Source organism: Engystomops pustulosus, chromosome 7 (genome assembly GCF_040894005.1).
Source record: "Engystomops pustulosus chromosome 7, aEngPut4.maternal, whole genome shotgun sequence".
NCBI classification, from domain to species: Eukaryota; Metazoa; Chordata; class Amphibia; order Anura; family Leptodactylidae; genus Engystomops; species Engystomops pustulosus.
The window spans coordinates 10,193,217-10,205,331 of record NC_092417.1 but is presented as its reverse complement, the minus strand read 5'-3'; the positions used below and the strand labels follow the sequence as shown (position 1 = coordinate 10,205,331).

Below are 12,115 nucleotides of genomic sequence, written 5' to 3'. Positions count from 1 at the left end.
CGGCTGTATGTAGATGTGTTACTACGGATGAAGTGGCTGTATGTAGCTGTGTTACTACGGATGAGGCGGCTGTATGTAGCTGTGTTAATATGGATGAGACGGCTGTATGTAGCTGTGTTACTGGGGGTGAGGCGGCTGTATGTAGCTGTGTTAATATGGATGAGACGGCTGTATGTAGCTGTGTTACTGGGGGTGAGGCGGCTGTATGTAGCTGTGTTACTGGCGAGGCGGCTGTATGTAGCTGTGTTACTGGGGGTGAGGCGGCTGTATGTAGCTGAGTGACTGGGGGTGAGGCGGCTGTATGTAGCTGTGTTACTGGGGGCGAGGCGGCTGTATGTAGCTGTGCTACTGGGGGTGAGGCGGCTGTATGTAGCTGTGTTACTGGGGATGAGGCAGCTGTATGTAGCGGTGTTACTGCGTGGATAGTGTGCAGGAAGACGTGTATGCACGCTGCACACAGTGGGGGCCTCCACCAGATTTTGCGCCCAGGGGCCCCCACCAACCTTAATCCGGCCCTGCTTTTACATATTCATGAGCGCGCATAAATGTATAAGATAAGAAATAAAAACAAAAAAGGAATGAAAACGGTTAATTGAAACAACATAACTGATGGTGAAATCCTCCATGTTCACACACCGGAAATATTGTATCATCTCCTGATTAGGAGGAAGGCCCTTATTGGACAGGTTGTCACAGCCCTGCCCCAAGATTTCTATCTGTATCAATGTCAGCGTGTCCCTGTCCTGTCCCCCAAGTGTCAGCGTGTCCCTGTCCTGTCCCCCCAAGTGTCAGCGTGTCCCTGTCCTGTCCCCCCAAGTGTCAGCGTGTCCCTGTCCTGTCCCCCCAAGTGTCAGCGTGTCCCTGTCCTGTCCCCCCAAGTGTCAGCGTGTCCCTGTCCTGTCCCCCCAAGTGTCAGCGTGTCCCTGTCCTGTCCCCCAAGTGTCAGCGTGTCCCTGTCCTGTCCCCCAAGTGTCAGCGTGTCCCTGTCCTGTCCCCCCAAGTGTCAGCGTGTCCCTGTCCTGTCCCCCCAAGTGTCAGCGTGTCCATGTCCTGTCCCCCCAAGTGTCAGCGTGTCCCTGTCCTGTACCCCCAAGTGTCAGCGTGTCCCTGTCCTGGCCCCCAAGTGTCAGCGTGTCCCTGTCTTGTCCCCCAAGTGTCAGCGTGTCCCTGTCCTGTCCCCTAAGTGTCAGCGTGTCCCTGTCCTGTCCCCCCAAGTGTCAGCGTGTCCCTGTCCTGTCCCCCTGATGACACTGCACCTCGTCGCTCTCCAGGGCCAGTGAGGACGGATGTGACCGGTGTAGTTATTCCCCTTGGATAATCTTGGAAGGTGTACAATATACGGAGTGGTTACTATGGTAACGCCGCCATGACCACCCACTGGAAACCTGTTGTCAGTCCCCACAATCTGTGTCTATTACTATACGCTATATACTGCTCTGTATCACCTCACCCAACGTCTCCCATCGCTCTGACAGCCACGACAAAAGCTAGAAGTGCCCGAGGTCTGTGACACAGCGCAGGACATGCTGGTACCTGTAGTACTCCATGTTTACCCCACATGGTATAAACTGACAGATAACCTGCCGCTCCACCGGATCTCTGGAGAATTCCTCCTCAGTCCAGGACACGGATGTCACCGGAACCACCACCGGACCCAACCAGAACCGCCACATCCAATATCATACCCGAGCCTGACCGACCATAGCCTGGAGTGTGTGCAGCAGCTGTATCTAATCCTCTCCTGTGTGATACTGACTGCTGAGCTGTGTATCTAATCCTATCCTGTGTGATACTGTCTGCTGAGCTGTGTATCTAATCCTATCCTGTGTGATACTGCGTGCTGAGCTGTGTATCTAATCCTATCCTGTGTGATACTGCTGCGCTGTGTATCTAATCCTATCCTGTGTGATACTGCGTGCTGAGCTGTGTATCTAATCCTATCCTGTGTGATAGTGCTGAGCTGTGTATCTAATCCTATCCTGTGTGATACTGCGTGCTGAGCAGTGTATCTGATCCTATAACACGTGATACAGTCCTCCCTGCTGGCGGCTTAGTACATGGTGAGCGCGGTGTCCCCGTCCTCCATGATTATCTTGCTCTTGGAGTATAATCTGCGGGTGACAGACGCGCTCGCGCTTATGACAATTTTTACTTCAGACACAATAAGAGCCAAGAAATTTCCTGGAAATCCCTGGCTGCGGCCTGCGGAGCGGCTCCTGGGAGGTGGCAGGCGGATGTATCGCAGTGACATGTGCGGCCACTTATATAAACACCCAGGAAAACCTGCGCGGTCAGCACCGGGAGACGAGGCGCAACTAACCGGGAGAGACGGCGACCACAAAGGGCAAGTACTGCGACCCCCACAAAGGGGCGAGGACTGCGACCCCCACGCCGAATCCCCACAAAGGGGCGAAGACTGCCACCCCCACACCTAATCACCACAAAGGGGCGAGGACTGCGACCCCCACACCTAATCACCACAAAGGGGCGAGGACTGCGACCCCCACACCTAATCACCACAAAGGGGCGAGGACTGCGACCCCCACACCTAATCACCACAAAGGGGCGAGCACTGCGACCCCCACACCTAATCCCCACAAAGGGGCGAGCACTGCGACCCCCACACCTAATCACCACAAAGGGGCGAGGACTGCGACCCCCACACCTAATCACCACAAAGGGGCGAGGACTGCGACCCCCACACCTAATCACCACAAAGGGGCGAGCAGTGCGACCCCCACACCTAATCACCACAAAGGGGCGAGCAGTGCGACCCCCACACCTAATCCCCACAAAGGGGCGAGCACTGCGACCCCCACACCTAATCACCACAAAGGGGCGAGGACTGCCACCCCCACACCTAATCACCACAAAGGGGCGAGCACTGCGACCCCCACACCTAATCACCACAAAGGGGCGAGCACTGCGACCCCCACACCTAATCACCACAAAGGGGCGAGCACTGCGACCCCCCACACCTAATCACCACAAAGGGGCGAGGACTGCCACCCCCACACCTAATCACCACAAAGGGGCGAGGACTGCGACCCCCCACACCTAATCACCACAAAGGGGCGAGGACTGCGACCCCCACACCTAATCACCACAAAGGGGCGAGGACTGCGACCCCCCACACCTAATCACCATAAAGGGGCGAGCACTGCGACCCCCACACCTAATACCCACAAAGGGGCGAGCACTGCGACCCCCACACCTAATCACCACAAAGGGGCGAGGACTGCCACCCCCACACCTAATCACCACAAAGGGGCGAGGACTGCGACCCCCACACCTAATCCCCACAAAGGGGCGAGCACTGCGACCCACACACCTAATCACCACAAAGGGGCGAGCACTGCCACCCCCACACCTAATCACCACAAAGGGGCGAGGACTGCGACCCCCACACCTAATCACCACAAAGGGGCGAGCACTGCCACCCCCACACCTAATCACCACAAAGGGGCGAGGACTGCGACCCCCCACACCTAATCACCACAAAGGGGCGAGCAGTGCGACCCCCACACCTAATCACTACAAAGGGGCGAGCACTGCGACCCCCCACACCTAATCACCACAAAGGGTCGAGGACTGTGACCCCCACACCTAATCACCACAAAGGGGCGAGGACTGCGACCCCCACAAAGGGGAGAGGACTGCGACCCCCACACCTAATCACCACAAAGGGGAGAGGACTGCGACCCCCACACCTAATCACCACAAAGGGGAGAGGACTGCGACCCCCACACCTAATCACCACAAAGGGGCGAGCACTGCGACCCCCACACCTAATCACCACAAAGGGGCGAGGACTGCGACCCCCACACCTAATCACCACAAAGGGGCGAGCACTGCGACCCCCCACACCTAATCACCACAAAGGGGCGAGGACTGCGACCCCCACACCTAATCACCACAAAGGGGCGAGGACTGCGACCCCCACACCTAATCGCCACAAAGGGGCGAGGACTGCGACCCCGACACCTAATCACCACAAAGGGGCGAGCACTGCGACCCCCACACCTAATCACCACAAAGGGGCGAGCACTGCGGCTGCGACACCAGGCCATCATGGAGGCATCTGAGGTAACGTCAGGGCGTCTCCAGTCATCACCTTGTTTACAGCCATCAGAAAGTTCAGGCTCTGTTTACATGTAGACAGGAAAGATGGCCGCCGGCACGTGTCACTGCCGCTCCTGGCACAGAATGACTTACAGGGTTATCAATGAGAAGTGGGATCAGGAAGGGTTAAAAGGAAGGGGTGTAATGGGTGATACGTACTATAAGGGGCTTCTGTGGGAACTGGGGCCCTGGCTGTCATCAGCCATATTCTTATCAGCCACAGTGTTTGTGTAGCTGGAGACTTGATAGACAGGTCAGCGAGAGGTTAAAGGGGCACCCGGGGGAGACAGTGGGACCCTGGAGAAACACGGAGAGCAGCCATCATCAGAGAGGAGAAGTGTAAAGACCGGTCTTCAGAGACACCAGAGGTCGCCTGGAACAGAGGACCTCAATGGCCGTCCTCCAACAGAGGTCCCCCCACCAAAGAGAAGATGGGGCACCAGAGGCCCCCCCCCCCAAAAGAAGACGGGGTGCCAGCGACCACCCCCATCCCCAAGAGAAGACGAGGCGCCAAAGACCACCCCCATCCCCAAGAGAAAACGAGGCGCCAAAGACCACCCCCCTCCCCAAGAGAAGACGGGGCACCAGAGACCGTCCCCCTCCCCAAGAGAAGACGGGGCACCAAAGACCACCCCCCTCCCCAAGAGAAGACGGGGCACCAGAGACCGTCCCCCTCCCCAAGAGAAGACGGGGCACCAGAGACCGCCCTCCCCCCCAAGAGAAGAAGGGGCACCAGAGACCGCCCTCCCCCCCAAGAGAAGACGGGGCACCAGAGACCGCCCTCCTCCCCAAGAGAAGACGGGGCACCAGAGACCGCCCTCCTCCCCAAGAGAAGACGGGGCACCAGAGACCGCCCTCCTCCCCAAGAGAAGACGGGGCACCAGAGACCGCCCTCCTCCCCAAGAGAAGACGGGGCACCAGAGACCGCCCTCCTCCCCAAGAGAAGACGGGGCACCAGAGACCGCCCTCCTCCCCAAGAGAAGACGGGGCACCAGAGACCGCCCTCCTCCCCAAGAGAAGACGGGGCACCAGAGACCGCCCTCCTCCCCAAGAGAAGACGGGGCACCAGAGACCGCCCTCCTCCCCAAGAGAAGACGGGGCACCAGAGACCGCCCCCCTCTCCAAGAGAAGACGGGGCACCAGAGACCGCCCTCCTCCCCAAGAGAAGACGGGGCACCAGAGACCGCCCTCCTCCCCAAGAGAAGACGGGGCACCAGAGACCGCCCTCCTCCCCAAGAGAAGATGGGGCACCAGAGACCGCCCTCCTCCCCAAGAGAAGATGGGGCACCAGAGACCGCCCTCCTCCCCAAGAGAAGATGGGGCACCAGAGACCGCCCTCCTCCCCAAGAGAAGATGGGGCACCAGAGACCGCCCTCCTCCCCAAGAGAAGATGGGGCACCAGAGACCGCCCTCCTCCCTAAGAGAAGACGGGGCACCAGAGACCGCCCCCCTCTCCAAGAGAAGACGGGGCACCAGAGACCGCCCTCCTCCCCAAGAGAAGATGGGGCACCAGAGACCGCCCTCCTCCCCAAGAGAAGATGGGGCACCAGAGACCGCCCTCCTCCCCAAGAGAAGACGGGGCACCAGAGGGCACCTTTCCGACATAAGACATGGCACCAGCGGGTGCCAAACTAACAGAAGACAGGGCACCAAGGACGGCTTCCAGCACAGGATAGACATGAGACCAGACCACAGTCTAGCCTCCATCAGAGACCAAGAAACATGAGGCCAGCCTCCATCAGAGACCAAGAAACATGAGGCCAGCCTCCATCAGAGACCAAGAAACATGAGGCCAGCCTCCATCAGAGACCAAGAAACATGAGGCCAGCCTCCATCAGAGACCAAGAAACATGAGGCCACCCTCCATCAGAGACCAAGAAACATGAGGCCAGCCTCCATCAGAGAGCAGGGAACATGAGGCCAGCCTCCATCAGATTGGACATAATGTGAGAGACCATGCTGACTATTCAGGACACAAAAATCAGAAGACAAGAGAACAGAACAGAACACAGAGACCGTCCTGAGAAGACCGGACTCTAGAGGCGCCTCCGCCGGAGAGGAAGACACCGGAGGACATGCAGCATCACATGATGGGAGCAGAGCCACGGCCTGATGATGTATTTGGCTTCTATAGGTCAGGCCCAGTCTTATCCGCCTTGTGTCTGGGTCACAGGGTTCAGTCCTGGTTGGGGAGGGTGTTCCCAGGTCTCGGCAGACACAGTGGGGGGCGCTCGCACATGACTGCCCCGTATTTCCCCCGTCTGGCTGCTCACACAACATGACATCAACATAACTGCAGCTAATTATAGAGTATGAAGAAACCTTCTCCACCCACACCCCGTATAGCAGAGCCGAGCGGTAACACAGCGCACACAGCTCAGCACAGGAGCACAAGAGCTGACCCTCTAATAGCCCAAATGTAGGGAGGGGGGGGGGGGTCCTGTGGTCACTCTTGGGTCACAGGGTAGATGAGGACCATCCCCTGACGTACAGTTATCTCTATGTGCCTCTAGTCCCAAGGGCTAGCAATCTAAAAGATGCAATCACATAAACATGAAGCCGATATTGCAGTACAGTATATAACCCTATCGCCCAACCCTGTCCAAACCTTACACATTTACACCCCTTCCCAATTTACTAGAAACAAAACTTCCACTTTCCAACAATTACCCCCACCTTTAAAATTTACCCCTGAGCGATACCTGGTCTATAGTTACCTCTTCCAAATCTACCCTCCACCAAACCTTCTGCATTGCCCAAACCATAGTATCCATAGTTCCTTCCCTTCAATCCCTCCCAAACCTTCCTAATAACTGGAAAATGCCCCTCCCTGCCCCCAATTATTGCCTCCCCTCCTCCGTGCCCCGCACATCACCCCCTGCCCACCTCTCCCGCGTCTAACAGCGGAAACGCACATTATCCAAGACTTCCATAGCAACCAAACTATGTGGGAACAGGTAGATGGTGGGGGCAGACAGCGGAGGGGGATACACCAAGAGAAGCAGGAGAGACTCGAAAAATAAGGGGGGGGGGGGGCATGTAAATAAAAACCTAAAAGTGTAAAAATACCTGGAAGCTGCCGGAATACAGGAAACAACTGGGCAAGGAAGAGGAAGAGCCGCTGCACAATGGAGAGGTCACAGTCGTGTGGACCACGTGCTGCTATTTATACAGAACCAACGCGTTTCACAGATGGATAATTACACAAAGTGTAAAAGCTGCGAACTGCGTCTGTGCTACAGAACCAATAATAAAGCTGTAGCGGTATATAAATAACAGCGACATCAGGGAATATTCCCCCCATATACAGGCAGTAGAGCAGCTGTAAATATCCGCAATATAGAACAAGAAATGTGTGCATCGTAGAGAGAAAGTGCAAAGCTGCAGAATATGTCAGAGGTTTATAACAAATCCGGTAATATCTGTAATATAGAGGTGATAATATAGCCTCGAAATGCGTCACCCAGTAACACGCTGAAGCTGTCAAATGTGACAGGGCTTTTATACGTAACAGCTAGACTGTGAAACGCGTTTGCATATAATATAAAGCGAATGCAGGAGCCGCATCTGCAATATAAAACTGATGGAAAAATAAATAAAATAAAACCAATAACTTTATGATTTTGGAGTATGATATAATATAGATACTATGAAACGCGTTGGCCATAAGATGGAATTTCTATAGAGAATGGATAATAACAACATGAAAAGGTTTCAGCGATACAGAAGCCATCGTAACAACACGGAATGGGTCAACAGTACAGAACCTACAATCGTAGCGTGAAATGTATCTACGACAGCGAACTGAGACTATGATACCATGAAACGCGACTATAATATAGAACCACCACTAGTACCATGAAATGTGTCTATGATATAGAACCACCACTAGTACCATGAAACGCGACTTATACAGAACCACCACTAGTACCATGAAATGCATTTATGATATAGAACCACCACTAGTACCATGAAACGAGGTCTATGATATAGAACCACCACTAGTACCATGAAACGAGGTCTAGGATATAGAACCACCACTAGTACCATGAAACGCGTCTATAATATAGAACCACCACTAGTACCATGAAACGTGTCTATGATATAGAACCACCACTAGTACCATGAAACGAGGTCTAGGATATAGAACCACCACTAGTACCATGAAACGCGTCTATAATATAGAACCACCACTAGTACCATGAAACGAGGTCTAGGATATAGAACCACCACTAGTACCATGAAACGCGTCTATATTATAGAACCACCACTAGTACCATGAAATTTGTCTATGATATAGAACCACCGCTAGTACCATGAAACGCGTCTATAATATAGAACCACCACTAGTACCATGAAATGTGTCTATGATATAGAACCACCACTAGTACCATGAAACGAGGTCTAGGATATAGAACCACCACTAGTATCATGAAACGCGACTATGATATAGAACCACCACTAGTACCATGAAACGCGTCTATAATATAGAACCACCACTAGTACCATGAAATGTGTCTATGATATAGAACCACCACTAGTACCATGAAACGAGGTCCAGGATATAGAACCACCACTAGTACCATGAAACGCGACTATGATATAGAACCACCACTAGTACCATGAAACAAGGTCTATTATATAGAACCACCACTAGTACCATGAAACGCGTCTATGATATAGAACCACCACTAGTACCATGAAACGAGGTCTAGGATATAGAACCACCACTAGTATCATGAAACGCAACTATGATATAGAACCACCACTAGTATCATGAAACGCGACTATGATATAGAACCACCACTAGTATCATGAAACGCGACTATGATATAGAACCACCACTAGTACCATGAAACGCGTCTATAATATAGAACCACCACTAGTACCATAAAATGTGTCTATGATATAGAACCACCACTAGTACCATGAAACATGGAACCACCACTAGTACCATGAAACGAGGTCTAGGATATAGAACCACCACTAGTATCATGAAACGCGACTATGATATAGAACCACCACTAGTACCATGAAACGCGTCTATAATATAGAACCACCACTAGTACCATGAAATGTGTCTATGGTATAGAACCACCACTAGTACCATGAAACGAGGTCTAGGATATAGAACCACCACTAGTATCATGAAACGCGACTATGATATAGAACCACCACTAGTACCATGAAACGAGGTCTATTATATAGAACCACCACTAGTACCATGAAACGCGTCTATGATATAGAACCACCACTAGTACCATGAAACGCGTCTATAATATAGAACCACCACTAGTACCATGAAATGTGTCTATGATATAGAACCACCACTAGTACCATGAAACGCATCAATGATATAGAACCACCACTAGAACCATGAAACGCGTCTATGATATAGAACCCCCACTAGTACCATGAAACGTGTCTATGATATAGAACTGTCGTCAGGCTGTGAAATGCTTCAGCGTCATGTACAGGCCACGTCGTCAGGCTGTGAAATGCGTCAGTGTCATGTACAGGTCACATTGTCAGGGAGTGAAATGCGTCCGCGTCATGTACAGGTCACATTGTCAGGCTGTGAAATGCGTCAGCATCATGTACAGGTCACATTGTCAGGGTGTGAAATGCGTCAGCGTCATGTACAGGTCACATTGTCAGGGTGTGAAATGCGTCAGCGTCATGTACAGGTCACATTGTCAGGGTGTGAAATGCGTCAGCGTCATGTACAGGTCACATTGTCAGGGTGTGAAATGCGTCAGCGTCATGTACAGGTCACATTGTCAGGGTGTAAAATGCGTCAGCGTCATGTACAGGTCACATTGTCAGGGTGTAAAATGCGTCAGCGTCATGTACAGGTCACATTGTCAGGGTGTGAAATGCGTCAGCATTACGTACAGGTCACATTGTCAGGGTGTGAAATGCATCAGCGTCACGTACGGGCCACGTTGTCAGGCTGTGAAATGTGTCAGCATCCTGAAAATAACAGAAATCTAACTAATGAGATGTAAAGAGGAATGAAGACCCCACTTAACCCCCTAGTGATGTATCACTGCCTGACACAAGGGGAAGGTGACAGGTACACAGGGCAGGAGGGGTATCCGGATTGTAACATAAAGGGTGAGCGATGGGGGGAGGGGAAGTCTGCGGGTGGGAGTGAGGGCGATACAAGAGCCACTAATTATATATGCGCCATTTCTGCCTGGCTCAGCTGTCTGTATCCCGCATGAAAGGTTTAGATACAGAGGTTTGTTACACAGTATCGCACATGACGGGGTTAGATACACAGTCCCAGCAGGATGTATCACACATGATGGGGTTAGATACACAGTCCCAGCAGGATGTATCACACATGACGGAGTTAGATACACAGTCCCAGCAGGATGTATCGCACATCACAGGGTTAGATACACAGTCCCAGCAGGATGTATCACACATGATGGGCTTAGATACGCAGTCCAGCAGGATGTATCCCACATGATGGGGTTAGATACACAGTCCCAGCAGGATGTATCACACATGATGGGCTTAGATACACAGTCCCAGCAGGATGTATCACACATGACAGGGTTAGATACACAGTCCCAGCAGGATGTATCACACATGATAGGGTTAGATACACAGTCCCAGCAGGATGTATCACACATGATGGGCTTAGATACGCAGGGCAGTAATCCAGCCTGTATCTGGAGGAAGCTCTGTCAGTGATGGGACAATGTTGGGGGTGATTGTGCTCGCACAGTTTGTCATCTCAGCGGAGCAGGAAGTCAGTCACGTCCTGTGTCCCCCTGATCTGCTTCCTCCCGGACACCAACTGCTCTCAGGAGATAGATGATGGCGGGAACCGAGGAGGGGGGGGGGGGGGCGGGGGATGCCAGTCATCACCGCACATTGTAATGGCATCTATACAGGAGAACAGTATTACACACTGACCCCTATAGAGATCTGCAGAACATCGCTCCCCTGCCCACTGACCGCTACATCCTGCAGATTATTACACCTCTGACCTTAGGAGAGACCTGCAAAACTTTGCATCTCTACCTGCCGATACATTGCGATATATTCTGCAGATTATTACACCTCTGACTCATCAGGAGATCCGCAGAACATTGCTCCTTCACCTCCTGCTACATAGCGACATATATTCTGCAGATTATTACACCACTTTCCTCTCTGGAGTATCATTGTGGTCCTGTTCTCCCCCCATGATAATAGTTATAGCCCCCCGGAGCTGGACATTGCCCCCCGCTGGCTGGTGTAGGCCTCGCTCTGCGGTGACTCATGATCCCTGCTCTCGCCTGGCGTCTGCCCTGGCAGGAAATGCCACATCTCTACAGCGGCTGATGCAACCCTCCCGAAATCCTGCCGGATGGAAAGAGGAGGGGGGAGACTCCACAGACCAGACCACCGCAACCTGTCCAGACCCCAGAACCAGGGCCTCGCCTCCCATGCAAGTGTCTCCAAATATTCATCACACCCCAGACTATAAGTAACTACAGAGGCCAATGGGACAGAGTAATGCAGACACCAAACCACAAGTCCCCCAAGTGTCAGTGTGTCCCCGTCCTGTCCCCCAAGTGTCAGCGTGTCCCCGTCCTGTCCCCCAAGTGTCAGCGTGTCCCTGTCCCCCAAGTGTCAGCGTGTCCCTGTCCCCCAAGTGTCAGCGTGTCCCTGTCCCCCAAGTGTCAGCGTGTCCCTGTCCCCCAAGTGTCAGCGTGTCCCTTTCCTGTCCCCCCAAGTGTCAGCGTGTCCCTGTCCTGTCCCCCCAAGTGTCAGCGTGTCCCTGTCCTGTCCCCCCAAGTGTCAGCGTGTCCCTGTCCTGTCCCCCCAAGTGTCAGCGTGTCCCTGTCCTGTCCCCCCAAGTGTCAGCGTGTCCCTGTCCTGTCCCCCCAAGTGTCAGCGTGTCCCTGTCCTGTCCCCCCAAGTGTCAGCGTGTCCCTGTCCTGTCCCCCCAAGTGTCAGCGTGTCCCTGTCCTGTCCCCCCAAGTGTCAGCGT

The 12,115-nt window shown here is 53.2% G+C and overlaps 1 protein-coding gene across 5 annotated transcripts in view; it reads right to left on the bottom strand.

The window, feature by feature from the left end:
- ARHGEF2 (Rho/Rac guanine nucleotide exchange factor 2) overlaps nucleotides 1–12,115 on the bottom strand; it is a 113,970-nt gene that overhangs the window by 60,120 nt on the left and 41,735 nt on the right. Inside the window, exon 1 of one of the 5 annotated variants that reach the window (XM_072114627.1) lies at nucleotides 1,686–1,735. The exons of 3 other annotated variants lie outside the window; for them this stretch is intronic. In XM_072114627.1, coding sequence (XP_071970728.1) covers nucleotides 1,686–1,703 — 18 coding nt within the window. In that variant the 5' untranslated portion in view covers nucleotides 1,704–1,735. Of the gene's footprint in view, nucleotides 1–1,256; nucleotides 1,335–1,685; nucleotides 1,736–12,115 lie in introns of those variants that run through there. One more of the 5 variants, XM_072114628.1, reaches the window with a different exon arrangement.